Source organism: Panthera tigris, chromosome B1 (genome assembly GCF_018350195.1).
Source record: "Panthera tigris isolate Pti1 chromosome B1, P.tigris_Pti1_mat1.1, whole genome shotgun sequence".
NCBI lineage: Eukaryota > Metazoa > Chordata > Mammalia > Carnivora > Felidae > Panthera > Panthera tigris.
Window position 1 is genome coordinate 1989681 of NC_056663.1, and position 21096 is coordinate 2010776.

The 21096-nt window shown below is 54.0% G+C and overlaps 1 protein-coding gene across 4 annotated transcripts in view; it reads left to right on the top strand.

Moving 5' to 3' along the window:
• The window catches only part of MYOM2 (myomesin 2), a 101422-nt gene extending 80685 nt beyond the window's left edge, over nucleotides 1-20737 (top strand). For all 4 annotated transcript variants that reach the window (XM_042982859.1, XM_042982858.1, XM_007089222.3 and 1 more), the window contains 12 exons: nucleotides 2719-2863; nucleotides 2974-3033; nucleotides 4247-4314; nucleotides 9160-9273; nucleotides 9462-9549; nucleotides 10070-10108; nucleotides 13808-13913; nucleotides 14982-15145; nucleotides 15351-15387; nucleotides 16662-16684; nucleotides 18813-18868; nucleotides 20008-20737. In XM_042982859.1, coding sequence (XP_042838793.1) covers nucleotides 2719-2863; nucleotides 2974-3033; nucleotides 4247-4314; nucleotides 9160-9273; nucleotides 9462-9549; nucleotides 10070-10108; nucleotides 13808-13913; nucleotides 14982-15145; nucleotides 15351-15387; nucleotides 16662-16684; nucleotides 18813-18868; nucleotides 20008-20322 — 1215 coding nt within the window. In that variant the 3' untranslated portion in view covers nucleotides 20323-20737. The remainder of the gene's footprint in view (nucleotides 1-2718; nucleotides 2864-2973; nucleotides 3034-4246; nucleotides 4315-9159; nucleotides 9274-9461; nucleotides 9550-10069; nucleotides 10109-13807; nucleotides 13914-14981; nucleotides 15146-15350; nucleotides 15388-16661; nucleotides 16685-18812; nucleotides 18869-20007) is intronic.
• The last annotated feature ends 359 nt before the right edge of the window (nucleotides 20738-21096 follow it).

Here is a 21096-nt window from a genome sequence, read left to right on the forward strand (position 1 = left end):
GCTTACAGGTGTCTGAGTGTGCCCTTACTTACAGGCCTTCCCCTCCTCCTGCCCCCCGCACCCCCCCACCCCCACCAGGAGTGACTCCACATTCTGTGATCAGTACCGCCTCTTACCCTGGCCTCTCTCTCCCGGAAAGCGATCTGAAGCCAGCCTTTCTTGCTCATTTCTGTCTCCCCGTCACGTTCCACAGACCAGCGTCCCGTCTGGACACGGCGTAAATGACCTCAAACAAGCACATATCGTGTGCCGTATGTCTGTGAAATCGCACTGCAATTTCTAACTATGAAGGTGGTTTTTTAATGTTGACTGGAAGTCAGGGCCGAGGAGTAGGTTTGATTCACTTAAAACCTACAAGGTGTATTTGATGAGCCAGGACCTGAAGCCTCATCGTTAACCACTGAGAATGTGGTAGTCGTCTTTGTCTCCCGCGGGGTATGTCTTGCGAATCATTTTTGATGGTCCCCCGGAGCCAGCCCAGCAGTAGGGACAGAGAAGTGAGGTGAGCCTGCCCTCCTGGAGGGTCCCCTGGAGCTGGAGGACCGGGTCCCTCAGGGGAGGACTCAGGGACTGAGAACAGAGCAGCAGGGCCATCTGAGCTCAGGGGCAGCAGAGACTGGAGAGGCCCAAGCCGTTAGGAAGGCGTGGGGAACGGGGGTGCCCGGGGTGAGTCTGGGGGAGGTGGGCGGGGGACAGGCCAGCCTGGTGCTGCCTGTGCTGAGCGCTGGCGGTTTGACAGCTAGATGCCAGGAGCCGGAGGGGAGCGGGCAAAGACGGGGGCCTTGGCCTTCCTGCGGGAGAGTTTAGACGGTGCCCGATGCTCCTGGAGATGCGCTCACCGGTAAACTGGGCAAAGTTGCTGTTTTGCCAATAGCTGTGTTCTGAAGTCTCTTGGGACACAGCCATTTGGAATGCTGAGGCGTCAGTGTGGTCTCAGAGAGAGGACAGCAGCATGGAAATTACATGCGGTGTTTGTCAGAAAGTGAGTCCGTTTCTCTGGCTCCGTTCACAGATGTTTTAAATCATGTTTATTTTGAGATGAGAGAGAACAAGCAGGGGAGGAGCAGAGAGAGCGGGAGAGGGAGAGAGAGTGAGGGGCAGAGAGAGCGGGAGAGAGAATTCCAAGTGGGCCCTGAGCTGTCAGCACAGGGCCCGACGTGGGGCTCGAGCTCACGAACTGTGAGATCACGACCTGAGCTGAAATCCAGAGTCTGATGCTCAACCGACTGACCGCCCCCCCTCCCGCCCGCCAGGCGCCCCTGTTCACAGGTTTTCTGTTAAGTTACCTGCAGACAGAAATTCTAAACTCTTAGAAAGGGGCATGTCAGGGAGCGCACTTTCTAGGGGGCCAATGGGGTTTCCTTAGCCTGCTCCCCGCGGGTCACGGGTGTTTGTTCTGTTCTCCTGGCTCGTGGGCCTCCCCCTCTCAGGAGCGAGGTCATCATTCAGGTTGGAGAGTCACTGCCACAGTCCCAGTGGGGCTCAGCCTAATGGGAGGACGAGAGCCGGCAGGGGCCGTCCTGTAGGTCACCCTGGGCACGCGGAGGTCGAGGCCCTGCCGTGAGCAGCATCTCTAGGGAGGAGCCCCAGTGCCTTGGTGCCGTCCTTTCCCTGCTGATTCTCTGCATCGGAGACGACTCATTCTTTGGATGTGGTCCCCGCACCTCCGTGGCCCTGCTTAGTTTCAGATTCCGTGGTGTCCGAGGTGGGAATAAGATGGAGTCCGTTAGCCACCACAAAACGTCCGCGTGTGTCAGCTCGTCACGAAAGATGAGAGCAGTGTGAAAGGAAGCCGGGCTTCGGGTGGGCTGGGCAGCACGGGGTCGGACGCGGTCGTGGGGAACTACGCTGCGGTCAGGGACCACCGCCAGCTCAGCGCCGTAGACGGCAAAATGAGCCGATCGGCACAGGCTGACTTTCTCGTCGAGAATCCCCTACATGCTTGTTTGGGCGCTCACGTGCCAGGTGGAAAGGGTGAGGACAGTCCTCGCTCTTGAGGATTTACCGTCCAGCCGGACGGGCGGACAGCGAGAGGACATCTGGACCGGGGCAAGGTATGGCCCTGTAGGGCAGGCGGGCACTGCGGGGATCTCAGGGGAAGGCAGCCCGCCGATCCCCAGGGCTGTTCAGACAAGTGCTCCCCACACCAGTCTGAAGGGCATGGGGCCGGCGGTCAGCTGGGAGCATTCAGAGGCCGTGTCGGGTCGTGGCCTCAGGAAGGACTCGGGCACCAGGTGCCAGAACTGCCAAGGCACGCACAGTTCCTCCTCACTCCTCCAGAAAACCTCTGCCCGCCTGACACGCAGCTCCTGTGGCCCTGGTCACACGGCGGCCTGGGAGCCGCAGGCCACGCGGTGCGTTGCTGCTGGCTCCCCGTGGTTTCGTGGTCAGCGTGGGGTACGCTGACATCCACACCGTTTCGTCCCTCCTGCGTGTCTAATTTTCTCGCTCTAGGCGCCTGTTCTTGGGAGTGAGCCTTCCTGGCGTCGTCGGCTCCCACACAGAACGCGGGCTTGGTCACCGAGGGGACGTTTGTGTCCCCTTGGTGGATGTGCCGTTCTCCAAGAGGTTTAGTGGATAAAATTTCATTCTGTGTTTCTGTGTACGTCCCAGTCCCCGAAGATGCAGTAGTGACATTATGCCACTACCTAACGTCAGGGATCAGACCGGAAGACGGAATTTCACTGTAGACCTCTCTACTTCCCCCATTGCTTCCAGAAACACAGAATTAAATGCGACAAAGCAACGGGCATTATCGAGATGGTCATGGACCGATTTACTATCGAGAACGAAGGCACCTACACTGTGCAGATTCATGACGGAAAAGCCAAAAGTCAGTCTTCTCTGGTTCTCATCGGAGACGGTATGCAACACTATTTTTGTGTGCCTGTAAAAGAAAATTCAAAGAAAATTGTGTTGACCATACAGAAGCAAACATCTTTCATTTCTTTCCCCCTTAAATACTGAATTTAGCATTCAAGGCTATTCTGGATGAGGCTGAATTTCAAAGAAAGGAGTTCCTCAGGAAGCAAGGTATGTACTTAACCCGCCCCCAGCACGAGCCCCCAACAGACTCAGTGTTTTCTTTTTTAAAAAATTTTTAATGTTTATTTATTTTTGAGAGAGAGAGAGAGAGAGAGAGAGAGAGAGAGAGAGAGAGCACGCAGGAGAGGGGCAGAGAGAGGGAGACACAGAATCCAAAGTAGGCTCCAGGCTCCCAGCCGTCAGGACAGAGCCTGATGCAGGGGTTGAAGTCACGAACTGCGAGATCATGACCTGGGCTGAGGTCAGACGCTTAACCACCTGAGCCACCCAGGAGCCCCCAGACTCAGTGTTTATTTGAATGCTTCTTTAAAGCCAATTCTGCTCAATGCCCAATGACTAAATGCTATTTTAAATGACTGCGATGTTAGATGGTTTTTATCTGCAGAAATTTGGGTGTTTTTCTGTTTTTTGCACTTTACATGGATTTCATCTGTATTCTTTTCTTGCTTCTACCTTTAAAAGTCCCGGAATCTACTATGTAGTGTTCATACTTCTGTCACTGCGAATCAGGGACATGATCAGGGTAACCAGAGGTACCCGGGCTCTGTGGCCAACCTGCAGACCAGCTAGTCTCTCCTGAGCCCGCTGGTCTCCTTACAGTCCCACTCCACCCCCCCCCCCAACACACACATTTTCCATCCCTCTGTGGTCTGGCCATCCCACAGCGACATAGTCTCCCATGGTCCCCCATTCAGTCTGGGGCACCATGCCAAGTACGAGCTGGATCTCCAGGCCACTCCCGTATGCTAGACCTGAGCTGGTGTTTTGGAGGCCATGACCTTGAGCTTCTGGGGACCGGGGCTGGTCAGAACTCAGTACTTACCACGTGAATGATTCGGGGGGTGGTGATGAGGAAAGGGTACATCCATCAGAAATGTCATCTCAGTTTCAAACAGAAAAGCTATGTTCTTCTGCTCAAAATGCATCACAAGTATAGATAGACACACACACACATATATGTATATGTGTGCCTGTGCGTGATATATATGTGTGTGGGTGTGATATATATATGTGTATATATGTGTGTGTCTATATATGCGTATGTGTGGGTGTGATATATATGTGTGTATGTGTGTAATATATATGTGTGTGTGTGTGTGTATATATGCATTGCGTGGGTGTGATATATATATGTGTGTGTGTGTGTGTGTGTGTGTGTGTATTTCTTCCCCCTTTTAAAACTTTTCTATTTTCCCCCCAGGCCCTCATTTTGCTGAATATTTGCACTGGGATGTTACAGACGAGTGCGAGGTTCGACTTGTTTGTAAGGTGAGGACTGAGCTCCAACAAGAAAGTGGTAAGGTGTCGTCCGGGGGCCGGCAAGAGCCCTTTCGGGGAAGCGTGTGCCGTCCGTCCCAGGACGCGAAAAACGCCGCACGTGGGCGTGCCGAGCGACTTTGCGTCTTATGGACGTTGTGGTCTTGCACTTCCGTGCCCGTCTCTGCTCTTTATGAGGGGACTGTGGTGTGGTGGCATGCCAGGGAAGTCAAGTGGGCCGTTTAGAAGATTTAAGATCTTGGTGAGTGAACTCAGGGACAGTGTGCCACGATGACATTCATCCGGTGATTCCCGTGCCGCTCACGTGGTTTCTTTAAGAAATAAAAGGTATGTTTTGGGAATAAGATGCTCCTCACGCTTTTCTTTAACAATTGAATAGTAAAGTAAGCCTTAGTTACTACTGACTATACAGAGCTCTGTTTGGGGGACCAGACTTTAAGGAGCATCTCCTGCAGGACTGGCACTATCATAGGTGCTGGGGAAGATCGATAATGCAGGGTTTTGTTCCTCAAGCTACTCACAGACGAGCAGATGAGAGAGAAGGTAAACAGAGAATTTCAACAGAGTGAGGGTTTTTGGGGTGGACACTGGAGGAAGACCAGGAATGGTCCAGGGGCAGTCAGGTTGGAGAGACTTCTCCAGGGAGGCCCAGGGCACGGACAAAGCAACGGAGCTCGGAAACTGCCAACTTGTGGATATTCGGAGGCTGGGCGTCGTGGCAGATGGTAAGGCAGGTCCTCAAAAATTTAATGTAGAATTACTGAGGATCCGGCAGAGAAAGGAATTGAAACCAGGAACTCAGATAGGTACCTGTGCGTCCGTGTGGACCGCAGCATTTTTCACAACAGCCGAAGGAGGCAGCCAAGTGTCCGTGGGCAGATGAATGGGTTAATGCAGCGTGTGTATCCTTAATGTGAAGTGTTACTCATCCTTTGGAAGGAAGGGCAGCCTGCCACTTGTGACAACATGGATGGACCTTGAGGGCATTGTGCCAAGCGAAGTAAGTCGCACAGAGAAGGAAGATACCGTACGATCTCACGTATATGTGGAACCTAAAAGAATTGAGCTTACAGAAGCAGCGTGCAAGGGTGGTTGCCAGGGGCTGGGGGTTATGGAACTGGGGAGAAGTTGGTCAAAGAGCACAAACTTCCAGTGGTAAGATGAGTAGTTCGAGGGCTGGTAAATGGACAGCATGGTGGCTGTAGTTGGTAATACCATATAACACCCTTAAAACTGCTGAGGGTAGATCTTCGAGTTCTCAACCATAAATATACAAAAAAAAAGTGATTATGTAAGGGGATGGATGTGTTAATTAATCTCAAGGTGGTGACCATCTCGTAGTAGTTGAATATATCGTATCATCACGTCGTATCCCTTAAACTTAAATAATGATATTGTCAACTGTATCTCAGTGAAGTCGGGAACAAAGAGTTATGGGGTGAAAGCAAAGGAAAGTAGGATAAAGGATGGAGCGGCATTCGCCTGAGGAGGTGAGAACGGGCGACGCTCAGGACCACGGCGTGAGGGGCCGGTCTGAGGAGGCGAGAACGGGCGCTGTGTGCTGGTGATTCAGTCGTCAGCCGCTTGTGCCCCTGGCCTGATGGGTTGATGGAGAAGGAGCAGGTGGGCCATGCGGGTGTGCGTCTGTGCAGGGAGCTGGCATTCCGGGGGGGGGCAGGAGGAGACGGGTGATAGTGGGGTTGCTGGGGTGGCGGGGCAGGGGCACCAGGATGCCGGCTTCTCCACGTTGCTGTTGTCAGATGAGGGGCCGGGGTAAAGGGGAGGCCCGTGCTCAGGTGTAGAAACGTGCAGGGCGCTGACATGCGGCAGGGGCACAGGGCCCGGCGACAGGGGGCGTGAGGTAAGGACGGTCTGCAGGAGGCAGCCGCGTGAGGGCCGTGGGCGCCCTCGGTGCATTCCCGGTGGGCCTTGAGACCCCATGCTTACCCCGACCTTTTCTGTTCATCCCCACTCATTGTTGGTGTTGGCGACTAATTTGAAACTAGAGGCCCTGTTCCTGGCTCTTTTGTGTGTGTAATAACTGAGGCTAAAGTTTTGATATTTGACACACTCGAGGTTGTTACAGAGCTATTTCAGAAAAATTCCTGGATGTCTTTCTTCTCATAGTGAGTTTCTTACCCCGGTATGCTTACAAGGAAGACAGAGACAAACTCATTAAAAACATTTTTTTTTAAATGTGTATTTATTTTTGAGAGAGAGGGAGAACGTGAGTGGGTGTGTATTTATTTTTGAGAGAGAGGGAGAGAGGGAATCCCAAGCAGGCTCCGTGCTGTCCACACGGAGCCCGATTAGGGACATGAACTCATAAACCGCGAGATCATGACCTGAGCCGAAGTGGGATGCTGAACGGACTGAGCCGCCCGGCGCCCCCACCTCATTCTTAAAGTACAAGAAGCTGACGGGCACCGAAGTTACAAGTGTCTGGTCAGCAAGTGGGAACAGTAGGTATTTACAGGGAAACTCCACAGGGTCCCCGAGGACGGGCCGTTTACTTCGGAAACAGGATCAGAAGAGCAACAGTGTTTTCAGATGATTGTCAAATGCAAAGAAGGTGTGTATCTTCAAAGTTTTCGACCCCAGCAACTGCCCAGGTCTGTTCTTCAGACAGTCAGCAGCTCTCGTTGGCCAGCTGGGGCAGAGGGGCTGGTGGTGGTTGGGTCATTGTCTTTTTCTGATTGTGGGCATTCAGTACCCGCCTCCATGGGCGAAATGGGAATTCTCCTTCTGCGTGTACATCTGCTATCATCCCAGTGGTATGTGCCTTCACATATAATCCGTGAGGACGATTCACATTCCCTGACCAAAGCGATTTATAAGTGTTTAAACACAGCTGTTGGAGAAACTGAATACATATTAACTGGGATTTGAGTATTTTGCAGTTTAATGCACTTAATTTGTGTACTTGTGTCCCCATCTCCTGTGATTCTGTCACCTATTTTACGTAGTTTTTCCCTTAATGATACTTGGGCAGATTTTTAAAATTTACTTAAAAAACAATGGAGACATTGAGACACATGGAGATAATTTATGCAAGGGTACATAATTCATAATATAACTTCACAGAAAACCGTCTTTAATTTATTTATGTATATATTTTTTAAAGTGTATTTATTTTGAGAGAGAGAGAGAGAAGTAGCAGAGGAGGGGCGGAGAGAGAGGGAGAGAGACAGAATCCCAAGCAGGCTCCATGCTGTCAGCACAGAGCCAGATCTGGGGCTTGATCTCACGAACCATGAGACCATGACCTGAGCTGACATCCAGAGTTGGACGCTTAACCGATCGAACCACCCAGGTGCCCCAGAAAAAAACGTCTTTTAAAAGAAAAGTTTATAGTAAAAGAAACTTGAGTCTGAAACCGAAGAAAATCTTCTAGAAAGTTCTTGTACAGCAGACGTGGGGACTCAGGGCGCTCCCTCTTGGAGAGTGAGTCAGGCGTGTGCCACGTGGATGTCTTGGGGGTCTTGCTACTGTCTTTTCGAGGTATTTATGTACCTTTCAGGGGCCCGTATTTTAGGAGCAGTAGGGAGAAATCGTAGAGAGTACAGAGGAAAGACCAGAGTCCTCCAGGGGCAGAAGAACGTCCCAGCTCTTGGACTGGGAAGCCAGTTGAGGGTGTCTGTTGTAGAGAACAGAGGCGGGAGGCCCTTGGAAAGGGTTTACTTAGCGCTCAAGGACAACGCAGCCGGGAAAACCAGAGTCAGGGAAAGCAGTACTGACTTGAGGTGAAGGACGTGAGGGGGATGGGTTGGCACTGAAAATGGATACCGAGGTTTGGTTAGGGATGGGAGGTCGTCTGCCGGAATTGTTTGGATGCAGTCCGTCCTGCCATTTATTGTCAACTCTTGCTTCCGGCTAGAGAACCAAGCTCCTGTCCCACAGTCTGGTGGGAACAGTCCGTCCCCCGGCTCAGCAGACATTCGTGGGTGTGCCGCCGTGGCCTGGGGTGCAAGCGTGAGTAGCACACTCAGAGTCCCTGCTGTCCGGGGATGGCGCTCTGACGCCGTCACCAGTGACACCAGCTCAGGGCCCACGTGGAATCTCTGGGCCATGCTACCGCGCAATCGGATCGAGTCTCGCTGTCTGGATACTTGTCATTTGTTTGTTCGACACTGACCTCACTGTGGCTGAGCCCGTATGGGACGTAAATGCATCTTGTAAATGAAATGGATGTAAGTCCAGCCCGTGCATTCTGGTGTGGCCGGTACGTTCCGTTCATAGGAACCAGGCTTCTTTCTCACCCGTATGATGTACGTGTCACAGCATGTGGATCGACATGCGTACTCCCCCTTGGAATTCTGCAGAGCTTAGTTTCAAATTCGAGCTCACGTCAGAGGTTGACTTGTGAGGAATTTTAGTAGGAGGGGAGTTCCCAGTCCCAGTGGGCTTATCTTGTGTTATGGTTGCATTCACTCCATACGGACACATCTGAAATGTCCTACTGCCAAAAAGCAGCCAGTGAATGGTCTTATAGACGTCTAAGAGTATTTCATATTATCTGCAAATTTAAAATACACCGCTTACGACTTGTTTTTATTACTGGCATTTCATATAAACCAAAAGCGCCTCACATCATTTAATTCCGCGGACTAGGACAATTTGTCCTTCTGTGTGCAACTGTGAGGGCTTAATTATTTCAGAAGCTGGAATTTAGAAGTCTATTGGCCATTATTAGGACTGACAGCTTTTCCATAAGCCTCTATCTGAGGCTGTAATAAACATTGATGGTATTTTTTTTTTTTTAAGTCTGTGATTTAAAATCCAGAGACTTTTTCCTGGAGCGATTTACATACTAACCCTAAGATTTCTGCCGCGTAGGTTGCAAACACTAAGAAAGAGACCGTTTTCAAATGGCTGAAGGATGATGTTCTGTATGAAACGGAGACGTTGCCTGACCTGGAGAAGGGAGTTTGTCAGCTCCTCATACCGAAGGTACGCCGTGTTGTATGAAACGGTGGAGGGCCAAACAAAAGCTCGTCTTTCTAATAACTTGCAAATCCTGCGCTGTCTCCCAGTTTGTGGCCTGAATTCCCAGGGTTGGCTAAAAACCGTATTAGCACTTCTTACATTTTCCATCTTGGCATTGATTTTACACGCATGTGGGGTATGTTTTCTTGCAGCTGTCAAAGAAGGACCTCGGCGAATACAAGGCAACGTTGAAAGACGACAGAGGTCAAGATGTGTCTGTCCTGGAGATCGCTGGCAAAGGTAAAACAAAATCCTCTTTGCTCCCCGCAACGAGAGATCCGTTTTGCCAGCAGGATGCCATGTGCTATGAGAGCACGTCCGTCTGTGTCCTTATGGCGGTAACGCAGCAGGAGAAAGTAGATTAGTGTTTTATTTCCATTCCAACCTGCTTCAGTGTTCTAGAAGAATGTGTGATGTTACTTCGCCTTCATTAGAAACGCCATTTGAGTGTGTCATCGTAAGCCAGGTTTTATCCCATTACTAATGCAGTTAAAATGATTGAAACAGCGAGGAAGTTAAATTCAATTAAAGGTATAGTTGGATTTACGTGGCGTAAGGTTTTCTTGTTCCTTGTTTAAAAAGCGAACAGGTTAGAGGGATTTATGACACACGTGAACCTTTAATGGATAAATGTCACCGTTGTAATGTTTCATTTTTCAAATGAACATGATGATTTCCTGTATCCATTTAATTAAACATGAAAATGCTGCGTCCTGATAAAAGTGTACGTCGTAACGGCACCTCTCCTTCTTCCTTTCAGTGTACGAGGATATGGTTTTGGCAATGAGCAGAGTCTGCGGTAAGTAAATGCCCACTAACTTGTGAGTTATTTTGGGTGCGGACATCTCGTTCGCGGAGACGGGCACTTAGCACCGCAAGGGGAAGGCTGAGGCACCTGCGCGTGGACGCCGGGTGGCCCGGGGGCCAGAGACAGCCGTCCGCCGACCGCTCCCGAGGCTTTCTAAAGGGGTCTCCAGCACTGTATTTAGGATCTATGTCGTATTTTAAAAAACCCAGTCGGGACTGTCTGATTAGCCACGTCTTCCGATTTGCTGCCGCTTTGTTTGGATGATTGCCGTGCACGTAATTGCTGTCAGCGTCTTTATTACCCACGTAGAGCAGCCATCGTAGATTTTAAGCCTCTGGCTTTGCGTCGTACGTATTAGGCCATTCTCTAGCTTTGCAAATAAATTCTTTCTCTCCACGTCCCCTTCCACGGAAACGGACAATGAAGGGATCGGTTAGTAACTCAGTAACCTTAGCTGGCATTCGTGTAGAGTTTTATGCTAAGGGGTACACCACTTATCGCTGTGGGCTTTCTAGAAATCCCTTAAGTTCTGTCTTCGGAGCAAGTGGCCAGGCCCACAGCAGGAACCCGGCTCAACTGTGGGTGTTCGCTAGCTCGAGCCACGTGCGGCTCTCCCGCCAAGTAGCGCACGTCCAATTCCAAACCCAAGTGCTTTCTCGCCAGGCTTTCTGACCTCCTCAAAAGCTTCTTGTGGTTTTGTGGTTTTCGTTGTTTCCTCAGAACAGCTCTGTGGGCTAGATTTCACTTCTTTCTACTTTTGGTCAAGGAAACGTGACCACGTTTTAAGTGAGTTTTAGCCTCGATGGTCATTAAGGGACCAAACACGCCTTCGTGGCGGTGGAGCCCCTGGGGAAGGTGGATGGAGCTGTCTGGAAGGTGGGTGCGCTCCCGCGCCCCTGGGAACTACCTTGTGTTAAGTTGTCGTGTCACATGCGCCATGGAGGCAGCCGAGCGCCGTCCTTGAAGACGTGAGCAGGCGTGTGCGGGGGCCAGAGTAGTGAGAGAACAGACGCGGGGCTTCCAGGGGCACACACGTGAAGACCGTGTTCTCCCGAGAGGCCAGGCCCGCGTGTGCGGAAGCCCCTGAGGGAAAGGGGCAGGAGCCGCTGCCGTCTGCTGAAAGACACGTGTGTGCTGGGAGCACACCGCTTTCCCCGCAGCCCCCGCGCCCCGTGCCACGGTCCAGGACCCCCAGGGCCCCGCCTGCTGCCCCGGGCCGTCCTCTCCGCGAGCCCCTCGCAGGCCGCAGAGACACTTCTGGCGACCTCGAGGTGTCCCGGCCTTGCTTTAGTCCCGGAGCGACGTCTGTGGGCTCCCACACCACCTGCCGTTCGTCACGGACCACCATCCTTTGTGCCGTGGGTCCCCTCGGCTTTCAGAAAATGGGGCCTTTGTTCTTGGACCTGTGGGTGGGGCCGTCTCCATCCTGCATCCTCGGGAACACAGCACACTCGCCTCCCTCGGTTTCTCCTGGGAGCATCGGCAGTGCCCACGAACAGACACACAGACACACACACACACACACACACACACTCACAGTCTCTCTCACACACACTCACAGACACACACACACAGACACACACAAGCACAGACTCTCATAGACACACTCACAGACTCATGCAGACTCACACAGAGAGACACACAAGCACAGACACACACACACACACACACTCACAGACTCACACAGACACACACACTCACAGTCTCACACACACACAGACACACTCACAGACTCAGACACACAGACTCACACACACTCAGACACACACACAGACACACACAAGCACAGACTCTCACAGACACACTCACAGACTCACGCAGACTCACACACACAGACACACAAGCACAGACACACACACACACACTCACAGACTCACACACACAGACACACACAGACTCACGCACACAGACACATACAGACTCACACACACTCACAGACACACACAGACTCACAGAGACAAACAAGCACAGACACACATAAGCACAGACTCACACAGACACACATACAGACACACCCACAGACTCACGTATACTCACACACACACATACTTAGACACACAGACTCATGCACTCAGACTCATGCAGACTCAGACACACACTCAGACACACACAGATACACACAAGCACAGACTCACACACACACAGAATCGCACAGACACACACACAGACTCATGCACTCAGACTCATGCAGACTCATACATACACAGACACACACATACTCACAGACACACACATAGATACACACAAGCACAGACACACACACTCACAGACTCATGCAGGACACGTGCACAGACACACAAGCACAGACTCACACAGACTCACACACACACACACACACACACAGAATGCACAGACACACACACGTCGACACACATACTCACAGACAGACTCACACAGACTCAGATATACACAGAGAATCACAGAGTCACACACACACACAGACACACACAAGCACAGACTCACGTAGACTCACACACTCACAGACTCACGCAGACACACACAGAATCACACAAACTCACACACATGCACACATACACATACAGACTGACACACACACATTAACATACACACAGACTCACATACACAGAATCTCACATGCATAGACTCACACACACACGCAGATTCACACACAGACACGCGCACAGAATCACACACACACATGTACAGACACACCCAGCCTCACACACACACACACACACACACACACACACACACACAGACTCACACCCCCTGCCCCTCCTCTGCTCTCAGCCCTCCCTCCCTCCCTCTACGTCTGCTTCCTGCCCAGCTTCTCCCTGCACCCCCACACCCCACACCCCTCGGCCCTTCCAGGAGAATGTCCACCCGGTTTGGAGCCAAAAGCTGTCACACCTGAAGCCCCAGAGCTACTGCGCGTCCGGCACCTCGGGCTGCAGGTGCGGCGACGCCTGCAGGTAGGATGACCGCGTGGAGTGCTGTGACTTCAGGATGAATAGAAGTCTCCAGGTCGCTTACCACAGTTAGGAGATGGTGCGTTCGGAAGGTCCTTCTCCATCATATCGATTCCTTTTATTTTGCCGGGCACGGACACGGCATCTTCTGGGTGATGGAATACCCTGGGCCCACGCCGGTTCTCTGAAGTTATGCACCTAGTAATGATCTCCGCTTCCGGGTCAGAGCCTTCGCCGTAACTTCCTGAGTCCTGACCCCTCGCCCCCCCCAGACCCCGTGTCGTGTCGCGCGAGGCCGCGTTCCTGCTCCAGACACACGAAGTCTGTTCTCACGTCGTGGGTTTTCCTCCCCTGTCACCTCTCCTGCCTTCTCCCTCTCATCCCGTCTTTACTCAGCTTGAAGGCCGAACTGCAGTTTTAGGACTCCCTGACCCCTCCCTGACCCCTCCCTGACTTCTCCATGACCTGTCCTTGACCTGTCCCTGACCCATCCTCGACCCCTCCCTGACCCATCCCTGACCCGTCCCTGACCTGTCCTTGACCCCTCCTTGACCCCTCCCTGCATCATTTCTGCCGACTCACCATCCCCCCCGATACTTCAGTTCCGGATCAATTCACGCAGAACGAACGGTGGTTCAGCGCCATTTGCAAGAATTTTCCTCCTCTTCTTAAGCCGAGCTGCCAAGGGGCAGTAGCGCCTTGCGTTCCGAAGGCGCACACGCTGCCCTTCTTAGAGCCACATCTCTTCTGTTTCCTGCAGGCGCGTCCGCTTCTCCGCTCAAGGTGCTCTGCACCCCAGAAGGAATCAGGCTTCAGTGTTTCATGAAATATTTTACCGAAGAGATGAAAGCGAACTGGTATCACAAGTAAGTACAAGCGTGATTCCCTGTGGCCTTGGCCCGGGGCAGCAGGCGGGCCTCACGGAAGGGGAAGACAGAAATGCCTGAAGGTGCCGGAGACAAATGTCTTCACCTTCTGGGTTTTGCCAAACGTGGCTCTGTTGCCGATGCACATTTCATCTGCAATCCAGCAGACCGCCGACGGGAAAATAATACGTGGAGACCACATTGTCAGTTTCCAGTCTGTCAGCTCCTCACTAGCTTGGTTGCGAAGAAAAGGACCAACGGGGGCGCCTGGGGGGCTCAGTCGGTTAAGTGTCCAGTTCTCGGTCTCAGGGCGTGATCTCACAATCTGTGAGTTCGAGCCCCTCGTCGGGCTCTGTGCTGACAGTGCGGTCTCTCTCCCTCTCGCTGCCCCTCCCCTGCTCGCTTTCTCTCTCTTTCTCAAAATAAATAAACATTAAAAAAAAAAAAAAAAGAAGAGAAGCATTAAAGAAACCCAGAGGTAAAACGTGGAAGAAGATGAAGCCCGTGAGACCAGCAGGTTTTCTGTTTCACATTTGCTGCTCCTGCCTCTCTAGGTGGGTGGTGTCCCCTCCCAAAGCAGCCGGGACTTTGTGATAGTCATGGCACAGGTGGGCTCCTGCTGTCTGGCTCTTTCCAAACCACACCCCAGGAGTGTGTCTGGAAACAGTTGTCAGAGAAGTGGTTTCTGAGCACAGAGGACGGAGGTCAGCATTCGCCCACAAAGGAGGGGGCGTCAGCCGCGGCAGGTGGAACAGGACGGGCTGTCTCTGCTCTGACCTGAAGGCATAGGCAACATTTTTAGCCCATATTTTTTTTTTTGTTTGTTTTTTAAACGTTTGGACATTTATTCATTTTGTGAGAGAGAGCGATAGAACACGAGCAGGGGAAGAAGAGCAGAGAGAGAGGGAGACACAGAATCCGAAGCCTGCTCCAGGCTCCGAGCTGCCAGCACAGAGCCCGACGCGGGGCTCGAACCCACGAACCTCGAGATCATGACCTGAACTGAGGTTGGACGCTCAGCTGACTGAGCCCCCCCAGCCAGGCGCCCCCTTTGATTTCTTTTTAAAGAGATGCCAAGATCGCGTCTAGTGAGCACATGAGGGTTGGAGGCACCGAGGATATGGCCTGGCTGCAGATCTGTGAGCCCACGGAGAAAGATAAAGGAAAGTACACTTTTGAGATTCACGACGGCAAAGATAACCATCATCGCTCCCTCGACCTGTCCGGCCAGGGTAAGATCACATTCCTTAGCACCCCTTAACTTCGTATTCGGCGATCCACAGAGAATGCTGGGAGAGGAAGCGCTCGGGTTCATGATTTTCATTCGGATAAGATTCTCTCCGAATAATCAGTTTAGTCTTTGGCTCTTTGTCGGTTTTCATTAAGCCAATACATTGGCAACGAAACCATTAAAACGTTTGAAATGTTTCCTTACAGCGTTCGATGAGGCCTTTGCAGAATTCCAGCAGCTCAAGTAAGATTTGTGTGTGTGCGTGGCGGTCTGTCTGTCCCTGGGGCCACCGACCTCGTGGGCGTGTGGGTGGCCGCTGGGCGCCCTGTCCAGGGAACTGACCTAAAAGTGGCGGTTGAAGCGTCCAGTGTGGGGGGGCAGGCATGCCCCTAAGCCGTGTGTGTGTTTATAAAGTAACTTTCTAGAGTCCCCATAACCCTGGGTTGCTTCAGTGATTATAATGATGGATTTCTCCAATAGTTACAATTATGGTAATGTGGCGCAGAGCAATTTTTTAATGTTAGGTATTTAGGTTCTTTTTAAAGACCTTGTTTTTCTAGAGCCATTTAATCACAGCACCATGGGGAAGAAGGTGCAGAGTTTTCCCGGGTCCCCGAAACCCAGCCCCCCCCCCCGTCAGCATCCCCTCTGGGTGCTGCATCCGTTGCCGTAGATGAGGCCGCACGGACACATCATCCCCACGCAGAGTCCGCCGTGCACATCACGGTTCCCTCTAAGTGGCTGTGGGTCTGGACAAATGTATGGTGGCACCTGCCCACGACTAGAGTATCGTACAGAGACTTCTCAATGCCTCCCACATCCTCTGTGTCCCTCGTTGTGGACCACTGGTCACTGTCCCCTGTCTCCACGGTTTTGCTGTCTCCGCAAGGTCACGGGGCTGAATCATGGATGCGTGGGCTTTTCAGGCCGGCCTCTTTCACTTAGCGAATCTGCACTCAGGGCTGCTCTGTGTCTTCTCATGGCTCGAAGCCTCCTTTATGTTTAGCGCTGGATAATATCACCTTGTTCAGAGCAACTTTTTAAAGAATCACTTGAGATTTTAAGTGTGTCTCTGAATTTGGGAGTACCCAGAACGGACAGCGGTCACCGGCCATGCTAGGCTAGTCAGGAAACGTTGGCTGAACGAGTGAACAGACGGCTAAGTCCGAAACCAGGGTTTTCAAAGATATCTAAAACTCTCCAGTGCCATCTGGTGAATTTGGTGAAGAAAGAAATCTCTCCAGCCTACGAGCCTGAATACCGACCTTTCCCGTGGGTTTCACCTGCTGAGAGAGGGAATCCCACCGGGCCCCCCCAAGGGGCAGCGGAGAGGGCAGGAGAAACGCACACAGTTTACGGTTCCTTGGGCCCTGTGCCCTGGTGTCCTTCCAAGGGGAGAACACACTGCTTGTTCCTCTCGCCCCCTGCCCGGCGAAGCCCTGAGATGTGTGGTGCTTGTCGTCCAGAGCCTTTTCTCATGACTGACTTCCTGTTCTCTCCACCTCTTTAATTCCTAGGGCAGCCGCTTTTGCAGAGAAGAGTGAGTATATGTTATGTGGTATCGAGCACCCTTTATTATCTGGGGAGGGGCAGCGGGTCCCACGATAGAGTTTTAATGCCGTGTATTCACTGATAGACAGCAGACCTGCTCCGTGGGCGGGGAAACTTCCAGAACTCCCGGCACCTGCCCTCTTGATCCCGGCACTCCCTGCGCCCCTGCCCAGCCCACCTCCCCTTGTCAGCTCCTTGTCATTTGTGTGGCCTCCGCCTCCCTTCCGCCCTCCACCCGCCTGCCCCCTGTTCTTCTACGACATGTCAGGCAGGTGCAGCCACAGGTGGAGGAGGCAGAGGGGAGGCTCAGGGGATCAGAGTCCATCACACTCGCAGGTGCTAGAGACGCAGGCACCTGGGGAGGCACCGGGTCAGGTGTGGAGGAGGCGGGAGTGAAGAGAGCGCTGAGGCCGTGACCTGTGTTCAGGTTTCCGTGGGACCGCAGGCGGGGCAGGGGAACAACTTAGGACTGACTAGTTTGAACAGTTTTGTGGGTTTTGGTCAGTAGGGGAGGCCCCTAGTTGCCTGGCACCAGGCCCTGGGATGATCAGGGTAGAGGAATAGGGCTTCTGGATGCAGGGGCAGGTGGAGGAGGTGGGGTGAAGGGGTGTCACCTCCTGTGGCCAGGGGTGAAGGGGTGTCACCTTGCCTCCGGGGTTCAGGGGTGGGTGGAGGACCCAGGGTGGAGGGGAGTCGCCTCCCAGGGGGCAGGGGTGGGTGGGGGATGCAGGGTGGAGGGGGGTCACCTCCCAGTGCAGGGGTAGGTGGGGGAGGTGGGGTGGAGGGATGTCGCCTCCTGGGGGGCAGGGGTGGGTGGAGGACCCAGGGTGGAGGGGGGTCGCTTCCCGGGGGGCAGGGGTGGGTGGGGGATGCAGGGTGGGGGGGGGTCACCTCCCGGTGCAGGGGTGGGTGTGGGACACAGGGTGGAGGGGGGTCACAACCCAGTGCAGGGGTGGGTGGGGGACGCAGGGTGGAGGCGGGTCGCCTCCTGGTGCAGGGGTGGGTGGGGGAGGTGGGGTGGAGGGGGGTTGCCTCCTGGTGTAGGGGTGGGTGGGGGAGGTGGGGTGGAGGGGGGTCACCTGGGAGCAGGGGTGGGTGGGGGGCACAGGGTGGGGGGGTCACATCCCAGTGCAGGGGTGGGTGGGGGGGCACACAGGATGGAGGTGGGTCATGTCCCAGGGGCAGGGGTGGGTGGGGGAGGTGGGGTGGAGGGATGTCACTTCACAGGGGCAGGGGTAGATGGAGGACCCAGGGTGGAGGGAGGTTGCTTCCCGGGGGGCAGGGGTGTGTGGGGGACACAGGGTGGAGGGGGGTCGCCTCCCAGGGGCAGGGGTGGGTGGAGGACCCAGGGTGGAGGGGGGTCACCTCCCAGTGCAGGGGTGGGTGGGGGATGCAATATAGAGGGGGTTCGCCTCCAGGTGCAGGGCTGGGTGGGGGAGGTGGGTGAAGGGGGATCAACTCCTGGGGGCAGGGGTGGGTGGGGGACACAGGGTGGGGGGGTCGCATCCCGGTGCAGGGGTGGGTGGGTGGGGTCACATCCTGGTGCAGGGGTGGGTGGGGGGGCACACAGGGTGGAGGTGGGTCATGTCCCGGGGGCAGGGGTGGGTGGGGGAGGTGGGGTGGAGGGATGTCGCCTTCCGGGGGCAGGGGTGGGGTCACCTCCAGGGTGCAGGAGTGGGTACAGGTGGGCTGGCTCCAGATGGGCTGGCGGCCTGTCCCAGGCTGGGACCTTTGTCATCTCTGAGAACTGGCTGCCGGGGGAGGCGCCGTCTCCCAGGCAGGAAGGTTTCTAGGATGTCAAGCGTCGTAACCCAGAAAACAGTGGAAATATAACACAGTGGACAGTCCACTGCCCTGGGAGAGTCCTGCTGTCTAGATGCAGGGGACCCCTCTCCCTTCCAGGGACCACGTGTCCGGTTCCCTGTGTGGCCCTCCGGGAACTCTTCATCCTCAGTTCCGTCCCTCACGGGACCAGTGGGTCCGGCCGGCCGTCGTCCCCCTGCTAGTGGTGGGGGCCCCTCCCGTGTTGTGTTGTATCCACTGCTGCGCGGCACGGGGCCTGCTCCTAGAAACGTCCTGGGGACGGTTTACTCAACCCAGTGGCCTTCATGTTGCAGATCGTGGCAAGGTGATCGGTGGCTTACCTGATGTGGTGACCATAATGGAGGGCAAGGTAAGAAGGACAGTGGGACACGGCCGCAATGTGGTCCCCCTTATGCGGCCCAGTGTAGGGGGAGCCCAGGGACGGGGTTGCTTCCCAGAGCCTGGACCATGGGGAGCTCCCCACCCACCCCGACGGCGGTCTCAGGCTGCCCCTGGTCACCCTCACGTTCTCAGGGGACGGCAGAGTTTAATATTCTGAAACCACAGGCCCACAGGGACACGGAGCCTGACGCAGGTATCACACAGCCGGTGTGTGGCAGGTGTGGCTCCCGGCCCTGGGCCTCTGCGGGGTCCTGGCCCTTCCAGGTGGTAACTGCCCACTGAGAAGGTGGGACACACCCGCACCCCCCGCCACCCTTGGCCCGGCAGGAAGGTAGAAAAGCACTCCGGTTTTCGAGGTCCTCCTTCTGGAATTTATAATGGAAACCACTTCCTGGAGTTTGTTTGTTGCCTGTCAGTGGAGTTGCTGATATCCGATTGGAACCTCTCTCTGTCTGCAGCCGTCCTAAGTCAGTGTCGAGGGGACAGAGACACGAGAGAATTTTATTAGGCCGAAACACTAAAATTTATAGGCCTTTTCTTGAGCAGCTAAAGAAATTCTAGCGAGTTCCTGAGACGGAGGAACCGTGGGCCTCACAACGAGGCTGTGCTGGTGCTGTTAGCTGCTCATGGGCCGAGCATATGTTGTCAGTGCGTTTGCTGCGCCTGATTACTGGTTAGAAGACACCTCCTCTGGATTTGCCAGAGGAAATCCAGAGAAGATGTTGGTAAAATGGATCCATTGGTTGGAATAGAAAGGAAATTTAGAAACAGGCTAAATATGTCTACTGTAAAATGTAGAGTTTCGTTACCTCTAAATGCATTAATCTTGTCAGGCCATGGATTAAAACTGAGAATAATGAGGGAAAACTAACACTGATTTTTCTCATGAGCTGCCTCACGGAACGGCGAACTCGCTCGCGTGTGCTGTGTTCAGATCTCGCGTGTCTAGTGTGGTGCTTACACACAGAAAGAGCGTATTGGCCAAATGAACGTGGGGGATAGGTAAACGCTTCAGTGAGAGTCACAGGGAGCCGGGCCCCTTTGGAGGGCTGGTATGACTTCTCTGTCTCTAACCCTCCCTTCTCCGCCCACGCCTCCCTCCCGAAGACCTTGAACCTGACCTGCACGGTGTTTGGAAACCCTGACCCTGAAGTGGTGTGGTTCAAGAACGACAAGGACATCGAGCTCAGCGAGCACTTCTCGGTCAAGGTGGAGCAGGCCAAGTACGTGAGCATGACCATCAAGGGCGTGACCTCCGAGGATTCGGGCAAGTACAGCATCAACGTGAAGAACAAGTACGGAGGTGAGAAGATCGACGTCACCGTCAGCGTGTACAAGTACGGGGAGAAGATCCCCGACGTGGCACCACCCCAGCAGGCGAAGCCGAAGCTCATCCCGGCGTCTGCCTCCATGACGGAATAGGGGGGTGGCCGCCGGCGGGGGGCAGGCCGCTGAGTGCTGCGCACCCGTTCCAGTGAGTGACCACGGCCCCGGGGGATGCCACGTGTGCCGATAGGCCGTCACGCGTTATGCTTTTAATTCTGGCATTTGATTCTTGGCATTTTATGTTCACCTAAGGGGAAAAGCTAAGGTTTTGCACTAGGCTGACACAGCTCAGGTCTGCGGGTTCCCGCAGAGAGCGGGTTGCAAGGTGGCCGCTCCGGTTTCCACCGATGCTGGCACGGGGTGCAAAGCCCCAGGCCTCCCGGTGGTTATAGTCTGTGGTGTAGACAAGATCCGGCCGCTCGGAAATCCTGGTTGTAGAGCCTTAAATGCACGTGTTACCGGGTACGCTCTGGTTTTTGTTGCCGTAAACGAATAAAACTTTAAAAGACAACTCGTGGTTCTCCCGTATGAAGCCGTACCTGACTCCACCTGCTCCCTTTTTGGGCCTAAGTACGCGTGGTGGCGTGGCCAGGAGCACGGACGCGTGGGCCTGTGATCCGGAGAGCCGGGGCGGCGGGCAGAGCCCAGCCGTGCTGGGCCCCCTCCAGGGGTGGTGGCCAGGAGGGCGTCCTGAGAAGGGGCACTTCGTCTACAGGCACTGTTACGTGGTTATCACCGCGTGGGCCTGAACACCTCTGTAGAGGGGCACAGGTGCAGGTGGCTGTGTTCCTTTGCAGCGTGCTGATTAATCAGGGGCTTCCCAAGAGAGGAGGCGGCCGTTAGAAAGGAGCGGAGCGGTGGCCTGGGAAA